This window comes from Mesoplodon densirostris, chromosome 3 (genome assembly GCF_025265405.1).
Source record: "Mesoplodon densirostris isolate mMesDen1 chromosome 3, mMesDen1 primary haplotype, whole genome shotgun sequence".
NCBI classification, from domain to species: domain Eukaryota; kingdom Metazoa; phylum Chordata; class Mammalia; order Artiodactyla; family Ziphiidae; genus Mesoplodon; species Mesoplodon densirostris.
The window spans coordinates 12,581,485-12,605,993 of record NC_082663.1 but is presented as its reverse complement, the minus strand read 5'-3'; the positions used below and the strand labels follow the sequence as shown (position 1 = coordinate 12,605,993).

At 44.1% G+C, this 24,509-nt stretch overlaps 1 protein-coding gene across 3 annotated transcripts in view; it reads right to left on the bottom strand.

The window, feature by feature from the left end:
* Positions 1–24,509, bottom strand: part of TRIO (trio Rho guanine nucleotide exchange factor) — a 390,266-nt gene that overhangs the window by 92,464 nt on the left and 273,293 nt on the right. For all 3 annotated transcript variants that reach the window (XM_060092734.1, XM_060092735.1, XM_060092733.1), the window contains exons 22-33: positions 16,758–16,952; positions 16,544–16,659; positions 15,645–15,711; positions 14,931–15,040; positions 13,934–14,003; positions 13,239–13,328; positions 11,639–11,731; positions 9,448–9,559; positions 7,906–8,096; positions 5,885–5,986; positions 1,514–1,656; positions 661–760 (exon numbers count right to left, since the gene is read on the bottom strand). In XM_060092734.1, the coding sequence (XP_059948717.1) occupies positions 661–760; positions 1,514–1,656; positions 5,885–5,986; positions 7,906–8,096; positions 9,448–9,559; positions 11,639–11,731; positions 13,239–13,328; positions 13,934–14,003; positions 14,931–15,040; positions 15,645–15,711; positions 16,544–16,659; positions 16,758–16,952 (1,389 nt within the window). The remainder of the gene's footprint in view (positions 1–660; positions 761–1,513; positions 1,657–5,884; positions 5,987–7,905; positions 8,097–9,447; positions 9,560–11,638; positions 11,732–13,238; positions 13,329–13,933; positions 14,004–14,930; positions 15,041–15,644; positions 15,712–16,543; positions 16,660–16,757; positions 16,953–24,509) is intronic.

Below are 24,509 nucleotides of genomic sequence, written 5' to 3'. Positions count from 1 at the left end.
GCCTTCTAGAAAAAGAACAGAATAGGTGCGTATTTCAGTAGGAACTGAGGACTCTGGGGACATCAATGCCTCCACTGGCTTTTACAGGGGACTCTGGTCACCTGTGCATCACGTAAGCCCAGGGTTCCAACTTTTCCCATCAGTTTATTTTGTAGGTTAGTTGATTCTATCAAGACAGAATCACAGGACACTCTAGGCCTCTGCTGCAGAAGGTAAACCTACAGACTTCTTTGCTGCAAATCAGATCCTCCTTCCCGGTGGGCAGAGCACGGGCGCCTCAGGGCCCACCGACAGATGCCGCTGCCCCTGCTTCAATCGGAGCACCCCGCTTTTACATACCAGGGCTCTGTGTAAGATTTAATTTAAAATAATAGGGTCTTCTGCTTAATATAAAATAAAAAAGCTTAAACACACGGCCTTAGAACACTCGGATAGAAAACCATGTAACAGCACTGGGAAGGGCGAGTGATTTTTTCCTGAATCTTCAGGGTTCAAGCCTGCTAGCCCCGACGCTGCAAATCTTTGCTCCTGGTACCACGTCCGGGCACCTCTTTTAACCCATGGCAGCTGTGTGAAATGCTGATGACAAACTGTCATTTGTCGACCGACCAGAGACCGGCCACATGCACCTCCCCAGAGAAAGGGCTAGTCCTGGCTCACCTTATCACTGTCCAGAGTGTTCTGAGACGTCCGGGATGCGATTGAAATCGTATCAGGTTGGCTGCTGCCATCTCCTTGGCTATCCAGATCCTCTCCATCCCTGGAGACACAGAGAAATTCCTGACACTGCTGGATTTGATAGGGAGGGTGGGAGGGAGGGAGACGCAAGAGGGAGAAGATATGGGGATATATGTATATGTATAACTGATTCACTTTGTTATAAAGCAGAAACTAACACACCATTGTAAAGCAACTATACTCCAATAAAGATGTTAAAAAAAAAAAAAAGAATGGTAAAGATGGGCTATCAGCAATTGGAGGAAGAACAGATTTGTTTAAAGAGGTGCAAATTGGTCTCTGATTACGGCTGCCACCACGGTATTAATGATGATAGATGACGCTTCACTGAGAACAGGCTTTTTGCTGGGCCCTGGGCTGAGAGTCTAACATCTACCACTGCACTTAGTTCTCACAGTAATAAAATCCAGTTGACAGGGTCACCGCCATTTTAGAAATGAGAAGCAAAAACGTCTAGATGCTACATAACTTGTCCAAGGTCACATGCACGACTTACACATGAGCACAGATTAACACTTGGGGTGGAAAAGGAGAAGAATTAGGGATTTGCATATAGACTTTCATTTACTTGAAGCCGAAGGAGGCTGTTGTCTTGACAAAGGAATTTCATTGCTAAGAATGATGTTATATATAAATCGTATTCTTTAGAAAATTACTCCTCAATATTTCTCAAAAATATTTGAGAAAAATGATTTTTGAAAAACAGTATGTTAACATTGCCTTGTTCCTTTCCTTCAATAAAAGCAAACTTACAAAAAAATCCCCAGGCACTGACCTCCTTCCCTTCTGTCTCGTCGCCGGAGCTGTTTTGGGGATGTGAATGGGCTCCTTCAGGGCGCCTTTCAGGTGAATGGTCCTTTCCTGGATCACTTCCCGGATGTGCTTGATCCAGTCCTGCTTGTTTTCTATACTGGAGGCCTTTGCAAAGTGTTAGAATCAATCAGGATACAGAAGGGGCCTTTTCCAGAACCTGCACTAACCACACTCAGGTCCCTGCATTCCTCGAATTGCCCATTTAAAAAATAACTTTTCAGCAGAAAAGCAACCATCTCCTGGTGTTTAATTTCCCACCAAATAAATGACCCCAATTTTGAATATTCTGTCATCAAGACTGTTTTTATTTTATAGCGTTCATGTTATTCCAGATCTCTGAATAGTCTAGTAATCAATCATTCTCCAGCCCTAAGACCTGTTAAGCGGCCCTGGGTAAATATGAAAACACAACCACCCACAAAGCCAAGTGTCTTGAGGTCCTTTAGGCAGACAAGTGGCCAGTGGCCCATGTAGCATCGGCAGGAACCTGAACCAGTGCCCCAGAGCTTGCCACCTCACCCCCTTGGACTCACGATCAACTGGCGCAGCTGCACCGCTTCCCCACCTGCATCCGCTCCCCATCCCCACTTGCACTCTATGGAGTTGGGGCCTCCCTAATCCTCCTGTTATAAATGAGGACCTGCAGTGTGGACACACTGGAAATGTGCCTAAGGCCACGCTGTCAGCAGGTGAAGAAGCCGGGATTCCTGGGGGGCGGACACCCCAGCCCATCCCCCCAATCTCTGCCTGTATCCACCTCCGGTTAGACCACTGGGATAAACCAGGGTAGCCTACTGCCAGTTACATATGGTGGATTTCCCTCAACTCCACTGCAACACTGGAGAAAGGTTCTCTGGAAATGACACATCGTAGATACTCAACAAGCATCGGTTGAATGAACACATATGGCATCACTTTTTCCAGATCTTTTTCTTTCACTGTGCCTCAAAGGAGGTTTTTTTTTTTTTTTTTTTTTTTTTTTTTTCCTTTTTACATGTTCTGGGCCTTAGTAACAGTTTTTAATTTCCTTACGGAAAACATCAACCTCCTATGATATAAGCATAATTCCCTGTGAATGATTAAAACAATCATCAGTGGGATTATGGATGAGATCACGCAGGGAGGGGAACCCAGCCTTTTCTCGTGGTGGACCTTGTTTTTGAAAATACGAGGTCAAAGCCCATGCTGGGAAAGGAAATTAAAACTGAGAACTCTCTTTCTTAATAAAATGTTTTCACTGCAGGATGTGTCTTCAAAGTTAATGAGACGCAGTAACAGAGACATAAGTGAAGGAGGAAAGGAGCCTCCTGTTCCTCTCCCCAGATCTGATGCCAGGAGAGCAGTAAAACCCGTGTCTCCTGGGGTAGGAGGCAGCGTGACTAGGGAACAGGGGAGTCTGTGCATGAAATAAGCATCTCGGGATGCACAACTGTGAACAACACAGAACTACGGGAATTTAAACGCCTGATACAAGTGTCTGGGACGTTCAACAAAGGGAAGTATCTGAGAAAGGACATTTGGCAAAGTTTGGAGATCTGTATGTACCATGTTCAGAAATAAAGAAAATTCTCGTAATTTAAGTAGAGCAAACTGACCATTACCTTTACGGAGAGCAATTCTCCTAACCTTAAAGAAATTAAACAAGGAAAAAAGGCACCAATTTTTCAGAGACAGTAAAAGAAAGGCAACCCAGCTAGAGTACTAAGCAAAGGCCCCACTTGGCTAAGAGAAGGGAATAACCTGTTTCATACTCTCAAGTAGTCTCAATCTGTTCAAGGAAGGATTTAGAAATAAAATTCTCCTTTCCAGACTACAAAAGTAAAAAAAGGTCACAATTTTGTTCTACAGGTCCTAGGCCATCACCATCACTGTGATTACCACCTGGACTGTGACCACCTCCACCAGCACCACTGTCTACACCATCTACACCCTCGCCATCTCTACCACCGTCTATACCCTCACCACCATCTATACCATAACCACCATCGCCACTGCTAAAATATCCACCACCTCCACCTCTATCTACACCCTCACCATCTCTACCACCACCTACACCCTCACCATCTCTACCACCACCTACGCCCTCACCATCTCTACCACCACCTACGCCCTCACCATCTCTACCACCACCTACGCCCTCACCATCTCTACCACCACCTACGCCCTCACCATCTCTACCACCACCTACGCCCTCACCATCTCTACCACCACCTACGCCCTCACCATCTCTACCACCACCTACGCCCTCACCATCTCTACCACCACCTACGCCCTCACCATCTCTACCACCACCTACGCCCTCACCATCTCTACCACCACCTACGCCCTCACCATCTCTACCACCACCTACGCCCTCACCATCTCTACCACCACCTACGCCCTCACCATCTCTACCACCACCATATACACCCTCACCATCTCTACCACCACATACACCCTCACCATCTCTACCACCACCTACGCCCTCACCATCTCTACCACCACCTACACCCTCACCATCTCTACCACCACCTACGCCCTCACCATCTCTACCACCACCTACGCCCTCACCATCTCTACCACCACCTACACCCTCACCACCATCTCTACCACCATATACACCCTCACCATCTCTACCACCACCTACACCCTCACCATCTCTACCACCACCATATACACCCTCACCATCTCTACCACCATATACACCCTCACCATCTCTACCACCACCTACGCCCTCACCATCTCTACCACCACCTACACCCTCACCATCTCTACCACCACCTACGCCCTCACCATCTCTACCACCACCTACGCCCTCACCATCTCTACCACCACCTACACCCTCACCACCATCTATACAATAACCACTGCTAAAATATCCACCACCTCCACGTCCACCACCATCTACGCCATCAACACCACCATCACCACCGCCACTAAGCAGTCTCTGAAATTAATAAGGACATCATTTCCTTTAGCCTCTCATTAGAAGTCAGAAAAATATTACCCTAAATTCCCTAGAAAACTTCCATTTGGTAAAGCCTGCAAGGACATCTGATTCTTCAATTGCATCATGAGTATTTTATTATGTCCTAAATGAAAGTAGTCCATATCTGGCTAAAATATCTGGCACTATTTCTCAGATGTACCCTTTGGCATGTGTCACTGCAGCTAATCTGGATAAATACTCATAAGTTGGAAGTTTTAAGGCCTTGAGTATACTTTAAAACTTTATCCCTTAGAAAAGTTCAGCTATCTAATATCAAGCTATCAGTGCAATTTATACTTTATAGGGCTTTACGCCAGTACTAACGAGAATACACTGGGCTGGTAGTCATATATTCATTGCAAAACAATCCATCATTTCCATGTGAATAAAGACCTTAGGAACACAAAGGCTTCCACAGTCAGCGGTCACTGAAGTACAGGCTCTACAAGAGCGCCGTACTGTTAAATAACTCACAGTTGCTGGAAATACCGTAGAGAGATTCAAAAGGAATGTAAGGGACAAAATTGCTGACATGCAAGTCCACACACCAGAGGCCCATTAAGCTTTTGGCTCATCTCCCAATATTCTACAAATCTTCAGCTACATCTGAAGTCGCTTATGCTCTTTCCAGATAGCTCAGGAAGACAGTTCCATCTGCATTTTCTCAAACACAGGAGGAGGGAAGTCCACAAGACACCCTTAGAGCCCTCCAACTTTCCTAGGAGAGGTTAGTATAGTCAAAACAGCGTTCAAATTAAATATTCAAAGATATATTCCTCCCTCAAAGACTACATACTCCAAAGCACCCTTAGTGTCTTTGAACACTTTAAATGATAACATTACCAAACCCTATACCTGCTCATGACCCTCCCCCCTTTTTCTCTGCCTCCAAACTGGAAAGCCAAAGAGTCTAGGACCCCATGAAGACTCCTGGCACGTTCAGCCTTGAAACTGTCAAAGGTCCTCACAGATTCATCAGGTGCCTATTTTCCTTTGGAAACCAGAGGTCAAGTGTACAATGGGAGCTACTGGTCCATATCTCCCTCCTCCTGTACCTCAACTTCTTGCATCTCTTATGGAATCACCCAATTCTTTGCAAGACTGGAAGAATGGAGAAGTTTAGAAAGACCTTTCTCCAAGTGACCTTTTGTAGGCCAGCAAAAATTTACCTCGAGTAATTTCACCACTAGAATACCAAACTGAATTTATTCTACTGTTCTTTTTGTGGTAATCACCAGTCTCTACAGAACACAAAGGGAACAATAAAAGGACGTGAAAACCAATATGGCTCAACAACAGGAAAAAGCACTCACAGACATGGTAATCTTGTCACAAAGCACACTCCCAAGCTTTGAATGGACATACCTTAAGGACAATTTTATTATCTGAAGTTGGCGTCCTCCCCACCCACAGTGCAAATTTGCAAGGATCTCCTTCAACGTGTTCTGTGACACCCAACTCTGAGGTCTGGATAAAAAGACAATTACGTAATTAGGCAACAGTAAACTTCTGGCAGGATATAGAACAGAGACAAAGGAAACCGTTTTTGGTGACTTGTGCTCACGCTAGGTTGTAATGACACAGTTTTGTTTACGCTGATACATACTCCTTAGACCTCACTTTAGTTAAAATGAGGAAATTTTGTTCTTAGGCTACACATGACGGGCTTCATCTCTTTCACTTCCTCTGAGCACCTCCACTGGAAATCCTGATGCAGGTCAACAAGCAAATCCAGAAGAAGAAAAAAACCAAAATACCTGGAAAGTCCTATTTCCTATACTCTGGAAAATCGAGAGTTGACTATTTTCAACCTTATAAACAATAGAATGAGTCTGTCCTAGTTGCAAAAGAGATGCTACCACCTCCATGAACGAACTAGCTTCACAGAAGAAGCTAAATGATATTTTAAAACGCAGTTCGTTTCCACTGCGTGTATCCATAGCATTAATGTCTACTATTTCGCCAATAAGGTTAAGGGCTAAGAGACAAACTTTCTCTCTATAATACGTGCATTTGCAGGAGACACAGAACACGGAAGAGTGTAGATGAAGGTCAACATCTTCAACCTCCCCCGCAACCAGGTTCACCCCAATGCATTCTCTCCTTTCCAGCAAAGGAAGTGATTCATGACTGTGGCCTCTGAGGGAACCTTAACTTTTAAAAGATAAATTAAGTGAAGATGTATCAGCTTCTAAAACAGACTAGCTTGGTCCCTAAGGACGGATTAAGGCCAGCTAGTGAAATTATTAGCCAGCAATGCTTCGTGTTTTCTTTCCAGCTACAATATGATCTAAAATGATGTAAGGTGGGCTGTGATCCAAAAGACAATCTCAAACAGGAAACAAGCCAAAGAAAATGGTATGCCTACCATTAGCCTGAACTTGCAAACTCCAGATTATTATTATGATGATTTCTACACTTGGTAGTATTCTATTACTTTGGGAATTTGATTAATACGTGGATATCATAAAAACGTCTAATATATAAGTTGTCCAAAGTCCAAACATCTACCAATATTTATAAGTGATCTGCCATCTCCTGTGAAGAAACCAAATTCTACCGCATTTTCTATTCTCTGATTGTGATTTTTTCCTCCCCCTGCCCAGCAATTTTGTGTTGAAAGCCCTCTGAGATATCGCCCACGAAGGGAAGGTGAGGATGACACCTGCCCGAGACTTTTCGGACCGTCGACCTGTGGTTTATAGATACTCGTGTGGGGCTGCCACCCATGGAAAAGAGCACCAGGTGTGTTTCTCTTGCTCGGAAGTAGGCCGACAAGTTAAAGAAGAATTCGGATGCGTCACTCTATCTACCAAGCGCTCAAGGGAGGCTGTCTCTAGGCAGGTGGAGCTGTGTATCTTTAAAACGATTTCTGCTTATAACATACATTTTCTCTAATAATGGTATGCTGCTGCTGCTTTTCATAAATGTATTTTTAATGAAAAAATCAAACTTCATCATTAAGAGCCCACAGTGAGCCACCCAGTAGGCTGCTTCAATAAATTCCAATGTCGGTGAATGAAATATGAATTATAATGATATGAGAACTTAATCATAGTCTAACATGATTGATTGATTTATAAAGCTAGTTAAGGCACACAGGAGATAAATAATTTAAGTTCACTTACAAAGTGTCTTCTTTTCCTGCAGTTGGATTCTACGCAATTTAGAAAAAGCAAGTTTCCTAAGTCTAGGGACACGCAAACTCACAAGCGCCCTCCAGTGGACTCAAGGCTGTCAGAATTTCACTGAAGAAGCTGCTTCAGAGTCACACTTTCGGAGTTAGGGAGGTTAAACTGAAGGCCACAAACAGAAATTTTTCTCTGACCACAAGAAGCTGCAACTGTGTCACCCTTAAACTTACAATTCTGAAGGCCTGTACTTACAAACAATTTGCTTTTATAAAGGTACTTGCTTCTGCCACTGGAATCTTTCACTTCTTTACTAAACACTAAGGACATTTCAAAAAGGAAGAGGTGCCGTTCTCGACCCTTTCGAATTAAGGTTTTGGGGTCCCACACTTGGAAGGATTCCTGCAGGATGAGTTCTCCCTGAGACTCAATGTTTTCATCAAACCCTAGAACACGAAAAAAAGGAGGCACGGTCAATTTGAGAGAAAATGGAAAATGATGTAGTAACAGCAGCAGGGCTACTTAAACATTTGCAAAACGCCCATCCATTAAATCTCCGGTTCAAGTTTCCCATCTGGGCCTCTGGCTGCCCTTCCTTGGGGGGTTTCCTCTCCTCTGGACACGAAGCTCTTCAAGCCAGTCGGTCGCGCTCTGGTCACTGGCTGCCGTTCACCGCGGCTGTCTCTTCCTGAAGTGGCCGACACCCGGGCAGGGGCTGCTAGTTACGTGCCAGCCTCCAGGGCCCCCCTCCTCGACGAGCAGAAGCCCCTCCGTGGCCGCTCAAGCCAGCACTACATTTCCCAGCCCCCCGTGCGGCCAGGAGCAGCCACACGCACGCTCACCTACGCCCGGGCCACGCAGGGAGACTCGGGCACAACTTCTGGTTTCTGCCCTTCGAGCTGTCCCCTCCCCGCTCTTTCCCCACATCCTGCTAGATGGAAGGCTAACGTGGCCTTGACACACCCTGCAGCTGGCCCACCAGCAAAACATCCAAGGAGTGGAGAGAGACCAGCTGGACAGAGCCTGAGTCCCTGGTGACGCCCTGAGGGCTGCCCACCAGCTCAGGATTTTACATCAGAGGGGGAAAAGGTGCTCTGGCTTGGCCTCTGATTTGGGGGGGGGGGTCTCTGTAACTAACAAATAGCAGCACCTCTGCCCTAACTGGGAAACTCTTCAATGTGACCAATAGTGACCACAGAGGCTGGTTAAAGCGTTTGGGGCAGGATTACTTCTTAAAGTAACTCTGTGTAACCTGATAATGAGAGTTGAGCTGTAACACAGAAATGGCTTTCTTAAACAGAAGCATTCGTGGAAATTATACTGGCGACGATCATTTCTAGGTGTATTTATCTGATTCTCTTTTTGCCACGTTCCACGCGCTGTTTGGCTGCACGGGCAGGGATGTGGAACCTGCTTGGTTCAAGGCTCTGGCAAGTAATGCGGTGGATGCAGAGATGGGGAAGGTTCGAGCGCTGTTCGGGATTTTACAATCTTGGGGGATGGGCCTACCTATCCTTCCACCTGTCTTTCTAACACAGAGACCAGGTAGCTGAAGGCAAGGGACACAAGGTGCTCCCTGGGTTCAGAGCGTGGAGTGGCTGCTCGCCAGCGAGGGGACAAGGACAGGCTTGTGACGAGGTCGAAGCATGTCATGTACTCCTTAAGGGAAGCAACGAGACCGACTATTGAAAAAAGAAGACACCTGCACCTGCACTGATGACTACTAACTAAACACAGAGGCACAAGGACGCAGCGGGTGGTGGACAGGTGGCGTCAGCGGGAGACGGGAGGACGTACCTTCCAGCATGCTCAGGTGCATGGCGTCGTTGGCCCGCTTTGGCACGCTGAGCATCACCTCCAGGCCGTCCTTAATCTCCCCCTTCCCCTCCTCGCAGCACGTGAGCAGCTCCTGTGGGAAAGCAACACCGTGAACGTGCCCAAGAGAGCAAAATGCTCCGCTACGGAGGTCTTTGCAGAAATGAAAAGAGTTTGTGAGAATCCATGACTTTCAAGATAAAAACAAACTGTGCTCAATTGGGCAGGGATTCGCATAGAGAACCAACGATAAACCTGAACTGCCTCTTAATCCAATGGATGCAAGGGTTTGTCCTGCTCCAATCAGGACGTTTCTTCAGTTCAGAGGAAACCAGATGCAGTCAGAGATTAAAACGAAGTGAGTGTACACATCAACCACCGAGCCTCAAAAATGACCAATAAAATATTTAGCCAGTGTAGCAAAGCACAGTCAGCTAGTGGTTACGTCCGAAGGTCAAGCCAGAGTCCAATTGGTACTGCTCTGCTTGCACAGGGTCCCAGCACGATTCTGAGCCCTCTGGTGCCGTGAACACGATGTCCCCTCTGCCCTGGAGGCGCCCTGTCTCACAGTGGGAACAGCACCGCTGCACGGTCACCTACAGGGAAACGCTTCTTCTCTGTGCTGGGCCATTCAGAAAGCCCTAATGGTTGCAGCACGCCTCCCCGGGCATGATTACATTTCAGATCTGCGTAGGGGACACCTGTCGTTAGGGGAGTGACAGCGGGACAACAGAGTCACTCTCTGGTGGCTCCAAGATATCTTCTCACCAGCGCCTATATGACTTTTATCAGGCAGTAACGGTAACAACAGCTTTCTGTGTCCTGGGGCTCAACAAGAGGGACATGGCCCTGCAGTCGGCTCTGGCCATACCCTGGATGGTTTCGGGCAATGCAGCTGCCTGACAGGCCCCTCTTCTCATGGCCAGATGGTGTGCACCTATTATTCTGAGCAGCTTGGCAAAAAGTGCTTTAAAACTGCAATGCGCTGAGACTAACGTCACTGTCAGGAAACCCTCCTCGTTGGGGAGCTCGGCACAGCTCATGACTGCTCTCTTGAAGAGCCCCTGGGCAGAATAAAGTCAGGTTTATAAATTAAAGCAGAGGTTTACCAGTGAATGACTAGATGGGAGGTCACCGAGGAAGAGATCTTTACTGGAACCATGTGCTAACAACCAAACCCGTCCATCCTGAGGACGCTAAGAGGTAAACTGCCTTTGCAGAATGAGAAAGCAAAGGGCAAACGTGAATATAAACAACTTGGCCTCCTGACTTTTAATTCATGTTTATACCAACCACATATTTCTGCCGTGGTGGTCGTGAAATCACTTAATGGGGTTCTGACAGGGATGTGCAGGAGAGCTGTTCCAATGTAAGAACGCCATAATGGTATCCCTTCCCAAAAGAATGTAGCCACTTTTTACTGTTTCTAGATTTTTTTGTATTAACAAAAAGGGTAAAAATAAGGGTTTCAGGCATTCATAACTTCATCTTCTGTATTTCTTTTATATCTAGAAAAATTACATGATCATCTCCTATTGCTGTGTTAGGACCGAACTGGGGACTTAGTTGGGGTCATGCAATGTTCTTACTGGGATGAATGGATGTGGGTACGTTCTAACGTTTAATAACATTCACCAGCCAAGGAAACGGTGGGGGAAACACCATGAGAGATAGAGTTTATCAATTATTTTTCTTGTAGTCAAGAAAATGTGCGTCAGTTATATATAATGAATTCTGTAACAACTCTTATCACAAATTCTAAGTTTTCTTCACCATTCTATTGTCAGAACTAATCATTATTTGATTTTTACAAGTGTGATTTTAACTATAATCATTCATAACCAAGAAACAGCAGAGGTCAGTCTGATACAAGTCATACTGGGAACAATGGTACTAAATCATCCAGGATTGACAATTTTTCCTTCCTTTCTCATTTTATGTCAGGGACTAGGGTCAGTCAACAAAGTTCAGGTGCATAATCAAGAAATATACTATTATTTACCAGATGCACTGACAAATCGTTCGGGGCAATAACTGGCAATGAGTTATAAACTAACATTAATTTGCTCGGTGTTATTTCAAAAACTCAGGGTACTTTACATACATAAAACAACGTCAAAATGATAATGCACAGTGAGTAAAATTTTTCACTCTGAAGAGGCTTCATACATACTTTTAAAAGGAGCTGATACTTTGTTATTCGCTGAACAGGTTTAATAAGGTAGGAGGAGATGGAATTGGCTAATCCGTGCCGCTGCTGTATCTCCTGAATTAAAAAAAAGCACACACACACCACTGTGTAAGTCAGATAACAGGAACTAAAAATTTACATTCATTTACCCCCATGATGCATACACACAAACCACTTTTTCTAAAGTAGAAATCACTACTGCTTCTTTTAATAAGCTCAACATAAAAATAACAAATCTCGGTCATCACTCTGAATACCGAAGACACAGTGTTTCCCCCGTATTACAGGCCTCCACGTGCAGAGGTCAAGCAGGGAAGCCAACCACTCCTGGTGCTGTCATCACTGCGCCTGCCCGGCAGTCAGACTCTCCCACTGCAGCTCCTGAAGCTTCAGCCACGTGCGCACCCTCGTCGCAGACCACACGCGACCCTCCCTCCTGGAGGCTTCCTTCGTCCTCGCTATAAGGAAGTCCTCTCTCCTGCTTGCTCTCATTTGCACACCAACCTACTGTATTTGCAGTATCTTAGCTCTTGGCATCCTCCTTAGGGCATGGGTTTTTTTTTTTAATGACTTCTGATTCCAAACAGCACATGTTCCATACGCGCAAGAAGGCCTTCAATAATCCTAACTGCATAGAGCCACAGTGTTGGGTTCCACATAATGGCAAAGACCCAGGGTCGTGTGAAATATCGGAAAGAAAAGGCCTCACTGGGCTGGGAGCAGGCTTCATATTCACCCAGGCAGTGATGTGTAACTACTGGTCATGAGAATGGCAACTAAACTAGGGGCATCTACAGGCAGGGCTCCACCTCAAAAGACAGGAGCTAAAATGTATCCTCATTTCCCAGACTTTCAGAGCAGATGATCACACTCAGCCACGTACAAACATAAAGACGGAAACAAGTCTAATATCCTCGTGGCCTCAGGCACCAAATGATACGTAAAATTCTTTTAATCAAAATTTATTTGGCACACATTTGACTCTGTTATGGAAACCCCAAAATTACTCTATATATTATATCATGAGGCTCCATCACCTTTCATACTAAATAACCCCCCTGCAACATGGTCCCAAAAAAGATGAACCGTGTTTACACCAATGAGAATATAATTAATGAACCTCCCAACGGTCTGAGCTGTTAGAGTGCTATTTGTAAAATTTTACGGATAGGCCACTTTTGGAAGTTAATAACATCATGAAATTGAAATGGGAAAAATAAATGATCAAAAAAGATTCAAAGTTATTTTTTTATAGAGGGGAAAAGAAGCTGAATTTAATAGTTAATACTCATACTTTTTACACGATATTACATGTAAAAAATTAATGACTATATACAAATTGTAAGTAATGACATATATACACATATATATATTAAAATCTGAATTTTTTACAGATATACAGCTTGCAGTATTTGAGACGCATCTTTTAAAAACAGAATATAAGAATATCCCATTATAAATGTGACAGATAAAAACGGTATCATGCCATCCATTAGGTGAAAGTTATGAGTCATGCTGCATTTTATGTACACGAAATGCAACTTAGAAAGTATCACAGCTGCTTTAGTAATCTATTACTTACATCAAAGTAGGATCCTGCATGCTCTAATATCAGCTGAGTAGAATCAGGCTTATTTTTGCAATATGTGACATACATCTGAAACTTGTCTGCCTATATAAACAAAAAGAAAATTAGACTATCTCTTTCAAATGACAATAAATCAAATTATGATAAACTTTTATGTAGAAAAGAAGCTGTGTGTATAAATGAAATTCAAGCCCCCAATTTAAGAAACCCTACTTTATAAAGAAAGCTATTAAAATAAGAAACACATCCTGCTACTAGGACACACTCTCCCTGGCCTGGAGAGTCGGGGCTGAATGCCGGCCCCTCTTCCCATGATGCTATATGCAAACGTGAGTGGCACACTTAGAGAGCAGGGCCTGATCACCAGGTCACTTGCCTCCTTCCCTCCCTCCCTCCCGACAGAACAATCCTCCCAGGCAGGGCTGGGCACTCACGATTACCTGTGAATCCCCGGGGCCATGAAGAGGCCTGGCACACTAACTCAACATTCTATTTCAAACCATCACGACTATCAATAAAAAGCTTATTCCACATTAATAAATAGCTGGAGAATGTAATTCTTTGAGGTAAAGTCTATTTCTCTCTCTGTAGACACCAGGAGAAAATGGCGACACTTGAGAAATGAACAGTATTCCTTCCAACTTCCCTCAAAGCAACTGTGACAGAACAAGCAGTTGAGGTTTCATTACCCAGGTTACAAAGCAATGTCCAACGTCCTCTGGCAACTGTTCGTATTTTTCCAGCTCTTTTAGGAATATGCTGCAGAGACAGAAAACAATACTAAATGATTACGGTGTTTTAAAACATTTTACTAGTGAGATACACCAGGAATTAGACCAAGCATACCGTGAATTCAATGTCCGAACTTCAGCATTTTAATCAAATGCAGTGAAAACTGTACCTTCTAGATTTTAATTTAACAAAACGTAGAGCAAGTGCTGTGAACTAGGGTAAGTTATTGCGACTTTCAAAGAGTTAACCAGTTTAGCCTTTGAACACTTTCAACAGTAGCTTACTTCTGGGAAAGTGGTATGTTTAGTAGCTAAGGACATAAGTTAGGGAGGTAAACACTCAACCTAGAGAACCCATTTAGATTCTAGCATCTTTGCTGGGGTGGGGGGCAGGGAAGCGGGGAAGACACCGCCAGCTCTGGCCCAGCATCATCTTTCCACAGGCTATTTAGGCTGCACAGACTCCACCTAGAGGAGCTTCTGCTGCCTGTTTTTTTGATCTTGAAAATAAAACCATGTTCCTCCTACGGCCTGTGGAAAGTGCACTTTATTTTGGTCACACTGCACATCGGTTCATTCCTCAGTTCCTTCCTCCTTCTTATTAGAAAAGACCAAACACCAGCCAGCAGCCCACAGAGGGCAATTCTTTCTTTTAACCCTAAGAAGTACCTGATGCAGCAGCTGATGACAAAGGCTTGAGAAAAGTTAGGTTCCTACAAAAACAGCTTTCAGTTTTCCGAATCTCATTTCTATAGAAAGTAAATACAAAGCTGAGTCGCTGCTAAAATAGTCTCTAGAATGTCTGTCCTTGGGAAGCAGGTCTGGCAGGCTTCCTTCCAATTTCAACAAAATCACTGGAATCTACGCTTATTTATTGGAAACTTCCATTTGTCATGAAACTTCAGCACAGATTTCCAGAGTAGCTCATGAGGTCCGCAAAGGTAAAGCCACTCACTTATTGTGAAACTCATAGATTTCCTGCATGTTCCCGAAGATAATGAGCTCTTTGTTCACGATGCCGGGCGGTATCTCCTCCACACCGCTGGTCATTTCCCACAGGTAGGTCTGGCCGGGAGGGAAACAGAGAGGGTTAGACGAAAACCCACACCTCCTCTTCAAGAAACAGGTGCTCCTGACCTCTGTAAATACGTACCCAGAGTTAATGTATAATTGAAGATATATCTTAACAATGCAACCTTTTGCAAAAAAACCATGAGGAACTATTTTTAAGAAATCTCAGTTGTTATTAACACTTGAGAATAGTTTCCACACTTTTCAGCTCTACATGTATTCTCAGCTTCAAATTTTGGGATAAACCTACTCCACAAGGTACAGCAAGTATTCGTTAAACTACTGAGCATCAGCTGCCCATCATAATCGGTCGGCACGGTTCTCTGAAGCTGCTGTAAAATTCTACACGGAGGGAACGTCAGCCAGGCCATCATGTGGTAAATGGAATGAGAGGCTTAGTGCTGTATCATCTCTGTAATGAGCAACAACACGCCTAGAACTTCACAGAAGTGCAGAAACACGCACAGAAGCCTGCGCGCGCACACTTCAAATCTCAAAAATAACAGCGAAACATGATTATTTTAAGAATCGCCAACAGGTAAGAATAAACAGCAACACTGTACTCCATCTAAATAAACAGGCAGAAAAACTTACTTACATCCATACACTCCCGGAGGTCTCTTACGTAAGCCTTTTCAGTTTGAATTAGCTCAGCCATTATGAACCTTAAAGCAGAGGAAAAGACAGCAACTAGTTTAGTTCACAGTCAGGAGACATGCTTATTTTAACTATTTACTTTTAGGGTCTATGAAATAATAAGGTGGTTGAAAAAGCATTAGTCAGTGATATGTTCCGGAGAATTAAAGCAAGAATAGGAGAATTAACAGTATCCAGTCACCAATTCAAAGGAAAAAACATTCTGGAAGAAATTTTGTTAAGGTACCTACTGGTCATGGTTTCTCAGCCTGGCAGTATTGACGTTTGGGGCTGGAGGATGCTTTGCTGTAGGACTGTCCTGTGCATTATAAAAGGCTTCGCAGCATCCCTGGCTCCGCCCACTAGATGCCAGGAGCCCTCCCCCCTCCACACTGGGTGACAACCAAACTTGTGTCCACACGTTGTCAAATGTCCCTCCGGGGGAACAAAGCTGGCCCCGACTGAGAACCACTGGTTTAGGGCAATCTTTTGTCTTTATTCATATCTAGTACAGTTTACTAATTAGCAACTTCCAAACAGCTGCACTTCTCTTATTCATTTCTTCTCCTTAGTATTACTACTCATGACCTATTGATGACAAATGACACTAAACCAACTTGTCAACCACATAGGAAATGGGGGCGCATGGACAGAAACAACAAGATACTGTTTCTGCGTCAGGTGATAAGGGGACAGTGGACACAGTGGCATTTTTGCTGTCAAAACTAAGCACATGCAGAGCAATGAAACCTATTAACACTGCTTGATTTCAAAGCACACACGGAAGTAAGCATCTTTGTCCCAGTGACATTTTCTTCACTTTTTCAATGAATCCTGGCAGGTTCTTAAAGACAAGCTTACTCTTTCCTGCGGGCAGATTTCCGTTTTTCTTCATTAAGTTCATGAGCGGCATCGCGGAGTTTCACCTCTGACCCGGGGATACTGGCCGGAATGATATCTAGCTGAAGACTTTTACTCTGTGAAATAAGGGAGTCAATGAACTTCAGTTAATTAAATCGACAAACAGTACGAAGAAGAGAACAGTCATTTACTCAGTTTGCACAAAGCAATTTACCGATTTGTTGGAATCTGAAGAAATCCCCAGGGCTTTCTCCAAAGAGGTCCTGTACTTCTCCATCCGCAGAGAGAAATCTCTGTACCTCTTATCCACTGCAGTGACACATTTTTTTATCTCTGCCGCATGGGCATGCCCCTTTTCACAAAAGCCATCAGCCAGCTGTATCAATAGCTTCACTCTCTCTTTGGTTTGCTGCAAAAAAACAACAGGAAAGTATTGTGAAGCAAATGAACCCAACTGCCAGAAACCAGAAACACAGTGGCAACTTGCCTACAACTCTGAGCTCTGAACAGGAAAGTAATTGCTGGTGACAGAAACTCAGACTGGAGCCCTAAGTCCACCCGATTCACCTCCCCGATCCTAGACTGGCTCCGTTTCCTCAGCTCTTCTGCAATGAATGGCATTTTCATGACCTCGAGGGAAAAGTCTGGACTGTCTTTGGACGGTGTCTTCACCTGGTAGATGCTCAGTCACTCTGCAGAATGAACAAGTGGATGCTCACTCGGGACAGCCTCTACATTCCACGACTCTCCTCCTGTGAAGGTCACAGGTACTGCTTACAGACACCTCTCGCCTTACGCTTGTTTGTTCTGTGTCCCCAGTTAGACCGAAAGCCCTTTTAGGGCAGCAGCCGTCTGAGATTTTTGTTCTCCTGGAGCCTATGTGGCCAAGCCCCCGCCGCCGCCCCCCGCAGATACTCAACCAAATCCCTGATGCCGCAGCATCACATCACGCGCTCGCTTCTTCTTTAATTCTCAGGAGACCCGGAGGAAAAGTCACGACTAGGGAAGCTGCCTTCATAGAGGTATTTAAAACCTAGTCCCTGTTTTAAAACTCTCTCTCAGAAATACACTTATTTCATTTTATATGCACATAGAAAGATCTTTAAGGATGACTTTCCTACTTTTATAGCTAAAGATAACCATAAAACACTGGTCCGATAGATGGATAGGTACGTACATACATACATACGGCAGTGATTTCACTCAAATCTGATTCTTCAACAGATTTTTCGTCACATCCATTTCATTTATTATTTCACTCATTATGACTTATTACTTATATCATTTGTTGTAACCATTTCATTCAGTCCTTAGGGTTCCTTCAACATTCCCCCTGGCACTTCATATGAATATAGTTACTCTTCTGCTATGGAACCTACTTTTCTCACTTAGGCTTTAACTAGAAAATCTTTATGACTAACATTCAGGAAATTGACTTTAAAAATCCCCCAAAGGAAGGAGGTCAGGGTTCAAAACCTGGATAAACTATCTTCCTTTGTACAATAAAAGTTTTGAGCAGAGTTCACTAGGCAGCCTGCAAAGCCAGCTGTGAACATCCTCAGACTCTACACGAACGCCCCCTGGGCTCCTCCACAGGGTCCGGCTTGCCCACCATCCCTCCAGGCTTGCTGGCCTCCACCTCTGTGCACCGGTGCCCCTTCCGCCCGGAATGCTGCTCCCCCGGACGTCTCCATGGTTCCTTCATGCTTTGCTCGAATAAAGGCCACTTCTCACCGGCCTCCCTAACCCTCACGACTGCCGCGTGCCGCCCTGCCCCGCAGCACGCCTCACCCTCCCCCGCAGCACGCCTCACCCTCCCCAGAGGTGTAATTCACTTGCTAAGATCACTGCCTGTCTCTCTCCTGGTTAGAATGTACCTGCCAGCAGCCGGGGACATTTGCTTACTCTGCTCACTAGTATCTCACATACCTTCTACGTGTCTGGCACATGGTGGCCATCTACCAAATATTTATTGAGATAATAAATTAACATTGGGTCCTTTATGCAAGTGTGTATACACCTGCAACTTTAATGGGAGTGGTAGTTACTTTTAACTGGCATGAATACATACTTTACAAAAAAACTACAGGAAAACAGAACTCCAGAGACATTAATACCTCTGTGAAAAAAACTGCTATTGCAAATTGTATAAAAGCTGTTTATTGGAGAAAGTCAGCCAAACAAAACACTCTGAAAGTTTTTTTAGGGCCTTCATCTTGTGTGGAAATGAACTCAAGTAGAGTGAGCTGAAAGGAAAATACCTGTCAAACAAACCTTCTGACTTGTGATCAACACGATACCTTTCTGGTTAAGACAAGCCTAATTATATACCAAGGAAGTAAGAAATCAAAGCTTCAGACTTGGAAGCATAAATTCCAAAAGGGATTTAAGTTAGAAACATTATTAAATTTTACTATCAAAGAGAATTAACATGGCTGATACAGGATTTTTAAAAAATCAGGTTGCCTAAAGAAGGTTTTGCTGTTTACCAACTTCTGAAAAGCACAGGGAAGTTGTGTTTTACCACCATTTAAGCATTTCTTTTCCACTGTCATGAATGACATCAGTGGAGGGCACTGCAAACAGCCGACCCTTGAACAATTCAGGGGTTGGGGTGCTGACCCCTGCGCCTCACTTCTCACCCTGCCCCCGTGCAGTCCACATCCGAGGCTTCAATGGGATCAGGCAGTACTACAGTATGTATTTGTTGACAAAAATCTGAGTATAAGAGGACCCACACAGTTCAACCCCGTGCTGTCCAAGGGCCCCTTAATCTTTAAGGGGTTATTTTATGCTTTAAGCAGTGGGGACATAGAAGTGAAGATAAAAAAGATAATGCATCTTACCTACATTAAAACAGAAAACAAAAGCCACCAAGAAACTAAAGGCAGATTTTCATATATGTCAAAAACACATCACAAAACAGACTAGTTGCAAGCATGTGACACCAATAGGCTGATACTATGATTTTAGATACAGAACAAAAGGTTTCCTATAGGCAAAGCCTGGTAGATCTATAAATCTTCCATCTGTAAACTTCATTTAAACAAAAATGCTCATCAGATAGTCAAAGGCTTCTTGAGGAGACCTGCCGAAGCCTCTCTATCAAAGATGGCAACCCTTCCCTCCCCGGTGGCTTTTTCTCTTATTATTTAACATGTATGTATATATATTTACTCATTTATCATGTTATTGCTCGTTTCTCTAACTAGAACGTGCAGTCCATGAGCTCCGCACCAATGAGTGGTTCCTGGTATACTGTAGAGTCCAATAAATAATTGTTGAGGGCATGAACGGTGTGATCAAAATTAAGTAGGAGGGGGCTTCCGTGGTGGCGCAGTGGTTGAGAGTCCGCCTGCCGATGCAGGGGACGTGGGTTCGTGCCCCGGTCTGGGAAGATCCCACATGCCGCGGAGCGGCTGGGCCCGTGAGCCATGGCCACTGAGCCTGCGCGTCCGGAGCCTGTGCTCCGCAACGGGAGAGGCCACAACAGTGAGAGGCCCGTGTACCGCAAAAAAAAAAAAAAAAAAATTAAGTAGGACGAACCTGCTAATCCATGAGCCTTTTATAACGGTGTATTTTTATTTTAACTGGTATTTTAAAAATGCAGTCACAGAATTCAAAAGGTACAAAAGGACACAAAGTGAAAGGCCTTCTCACTCCACATTCACCTGTTACCTGTATCAGCTTCATGTGTACCACCCCCGAGATGTTTTATTATACACAAGCAAGTGCGTGTATGTATAATATATGTGTATTTTTCCCCTTCCCTTTTTTGCATAAATGCCTATGATAAGCACTGCGTGGCACCTAGCATTTTCATTTAACAACTTGCTTATCCTTCACTATCAGGACACAGTTGCCTCGTTTGTATAAGAGATTGTTATGAAGGCAGATTTTTATTTTTGAAGAGTACAAATATAATTTGAACAACCTCATCTTTAGGCATAAGCAAGGGACTGGAGAAAAATAAAGGCAGACCGAACGTTTAAGTCCACATGCTCACAAGAGCTTTACTCATCATGTTCTCAGGTAATCAGAAACCCAGAAAGGATGCATATTCAATGGTCTCAGACACTTTCTAGCAAAGTAAGGCATTTGGCACAGGGGACAAAGTTGTGAAGGTCTTAGTAAGGCAGTGGGTTTCAAACTTGAGTGTGCATACAAACCACCTGGAGAGCTTGTTAGAAATGCTCCTTTTCAAGCCTTGCTCCCAGAGAGTCCAAGTCAGTAGTGCCTGGTGAGGACAGAAATCTACTTTTAAGTAAACACCCATGGCCTGGATGTCCGTGGTGCTTAAAAGCATTTTGAGAAATTACTGCCTTGAGTTGCAAAGGAATCAAGCTGAGTCTTAATCAGATAGTGAGGTTTCATTTCCATTAACCCTAAAAATGTTACAATACTAATTAGGTAACTACTAAACGGGAAGATGTCATGTCAGAAGAAAGGATTTTCTAGGTAACAAGAGAAAAATGACTTCTTAGAAGACACTAAGACAGAGGGATAGAAGGCGAGCAAGAGCCTCATTTCCACACGAGAAACTACACGATGTCTCCAAGCACGAAAGCAGGTGGTTTCTGATTAAAAGAAAAGGAGCCAGAAACCAAAGAAAAAATGCTAAGAAAAAACCCTGAGAGGCGCTCTTTCCAAAACCTATCAGTTCCTCTTAGCAAAGCGAATTCAATAAACCCAACAAAAGAAACAGCTCTATTTGGGAAATAGAAAGATCAGATGTCACCTATGATTTTAGATGCTTCTTTTTTTAAATAAAATACAGGCAAAAATATGCCTGTTACTGGGGCTTCCCTGGTGGCGCAGTGGTTGAGAGTCCGCCTGCCGATGCAGGGGACACGGGTTTGTGCCCCGGTCTGGGAAGATCCCACATGCCGCGGAGCGGCTGGGCCCGTGAGCCATGGCCGCTGGGCCTGCGCGTCCGGAGCCTGTGCTCCACTGCGGGAGAGGCCACAACAGTGAGAGGCCCGCGTACCGCAAAAAAACAAAAACAAAAACAAAATATGCCTGTTACTGCTCATTCTTCCCAAAACCACAACCCAAGTCTGAGGAAATGGCAAAACTAGAAATAATGGGAAAATCCCTTTGTACGTGCTCCACTGGTGGCACAAAGCTGCCACGCTACTCAGCTCTAGATGACGACATTCCCACCACAACCTGTGTGCATCGCATGGCGTCCCCTGGAGTTGGGCAGTGAACAGCTGTCTGGCTGTACACATGGCTTGCAGAGTGGAGCATCCATGGAAATTTAAGTCAGTGCAAAGGAGCAAAGCTTAAATCTACCTGAGTGTGTCTTAGGCATTTTCTCACTATCTATAACCAAAGGACATTCAATGAAACAAATATAAATCATATAAGGCACATAATAACTGTATTTACTATCCAATTATTAACAAAAAATAAGAATTATACAGCCAAACATGTGCTGCAGCTAGAGGAAGGAAAAGATATGATCCTTACCTGCAGAAGTATGACAGGTCAGCTCCCCTCAACCGAGCGGGCGGGGGCCCCCTCGGAGCGTTCATGGCCCCTCTGGGTGGGGCTCGCCCTACCCAAATGCTCCTGCTGCAGGCCTCCCCACTGAGCCCCGCTAGACTGTGTGTCCTCCAGAACAGAGACCAGGGGTCCCCACAGCCCGGCACCGAGAGCCCGAATGGAAAATGTACACTTACAGCTTGGGGTGGAGGGCAGCTGAGAAGAGAGCCCCAGGAAGAAGGAACAGCAGGAGTCAGAAGTTGTTACAGAATGTATCAAAAGGGGAAAATAAACATAATACAAAGTAGCTCTTGTCATTCTAAACGATTTAAAAATTCCCCACGGATATGTTTTCAAAGCCAAGGGCCACACAAGAAATTCAATCTTTTTACTTTATAGGAACACTTTTTTTTTTTTAAGTTTTAATTTTATATTGGAGTATACCCAACTAACAATGCTGTGATAGTTTCAGGTGCACAGCAAAGCGACTCAGCCATATATACACGAGTCCATTCACCCAGACTCCCCTCCCATTCAGGCTGCCACATAACACTGAGCAGAGTTCCCTGTGCTATACAGTAGGTCCTTGTTGGTTATCCTTTTTAAATAAAGTAGTACATATACACCACTTCTTTTTTTGTTGTTTTTTTTCAATATAACCTTTTATTTTATTTTTTTAACATCTTTATTGGAGGATAATTGTGTTACATTGTTGTGTTACTTTCTGCTGTATAACAAAGTGAATCAGCTGTACGTACACATATATCCCCATATCTCCTCCCTCTTGTGTCTCCCTCCCGCCCTCCCTATCCCACCCCTCTAGCTGATCACAAAGCACCAAGCTGATCTCCCTGTGCTACGCGGCTGCTTCCCACTAGCTATCTATTTTACATTTGGTACTGTATATATGTCCACGCCACTCTCTCACTTCGTCCCAGCTTACACTTCCCCCTCCCTGTGTCCTCAAGTCCATTCTCTACGTCTGCGTCTTTATTCCTGTCCTGCCCCTAGGTTCTTCAGACCCCCCCCCTTTTTTTTTTTTTTAGATTCCATACATATGTGTTAGCACACAGTATTTGTTTTTCTCTTTCTGACTTACTTCATTCTGTATGACAGACTCTAGGTCCATCCACCTCACTACAAATAACTCAATTTCATTTCTTTTTATGGCCGAATAATAGTCCATTGTATATATGTGCCACATCTTCATTATACATTCATCTGTCGATGGACACTTAGGTTGCTTCCATGTCCTGGCTACTGTAAATAGAGCTACAATGAACACTGTGGTACATGACTCTTTTTGAATTATAGTTTTCTCAGGGTATATGCCCAGTAGTGAGAATGCTGGGTCATATGGTAGGTCTATTTTTAGCTTTTTAAGGAACTTCCATACTGTTCTCCATAGTGGCCGTATCAATTTATATTCCCACCAATGGTACAAGTGGGTTCCCTTTTCTCCAAACCCTCTCCAGCATTTATTGTTTGTAGATTTTTTGATGATGGCCATTCTTACGGGTGTGAGGTGATAACTCATTGTAGTTTTGATTTGCATTTCTCTAATGATTAGTGATGTTGAGCATCCTTTCATGTGTTTGTTGGCAATCTGTATATCTACTTTGGAGAAATGTCTATTTAGGTCTTCTGCCCATTTTTGGATTGGGTTGTTTGTTTTTTTGATATTGAGCTGCATGAGCTGCTTCTATATTTTGGAGATTAATCCTCTGTCCACTGCTTCGTTTGCAAATATTTTCTCCCATTCTGAGGGTTGTCTTTTCATCTTATGGTTTTCTTTGCTGTGCAAAAGTTTTTAAGTTTCATTAGGTCCCATTTGTTTATTTTTGTTTTTATATCCATTTCTCCAGGAGGTGGGTCAAAAGGATCTTGCTGTGATTTATGTCACAGAGTGTCCTGCCTATGTTTTCCTCCAAGAGTTTTACACTGTCTGGCCTTCAATTTAGGTCTTTAATCCATCTGGAGTTTATTTTTGTGTATGGTGTTAGGGAGTGATCTAATTTCATTCTTTTACACATAGCTGTCCAGTTTGCCCAGTACCACTTACGGAAGAGGTTGTCTTTTCTCCATTGTATATTCTTGACTCATTTATCAAAGATAAGGTGACATATATGCATGGGTTTATCTCTGGGCTTTCTATGCTGTACCACTAATCTATATTTCTGTTTCTGTGCCAGTACCACACTGTCTTCATTACTGTAGCTTGTAGTATAGTCTGAAGTCAGGGAACCTGATTGCTCCAGCTCCGTTTTTCTTTCTCAAGATTGTTTTGGCTATTTGGGGTCTTTTTTTTTTTTTTTTTTTTTTTTTTCCTCTCACTGCTGTGGCCTCTCCCGTTGCGGAGCACAGGCTCCGGACACACAGGCTCCGCGGCCATGGCTCGCGGGCCCAGCCGCTCCGCGGCATGTGGGATCTTCCGGGATCGGGGCACGAACCCGTGTCCCCTGCATCGGCAGGCGGACTC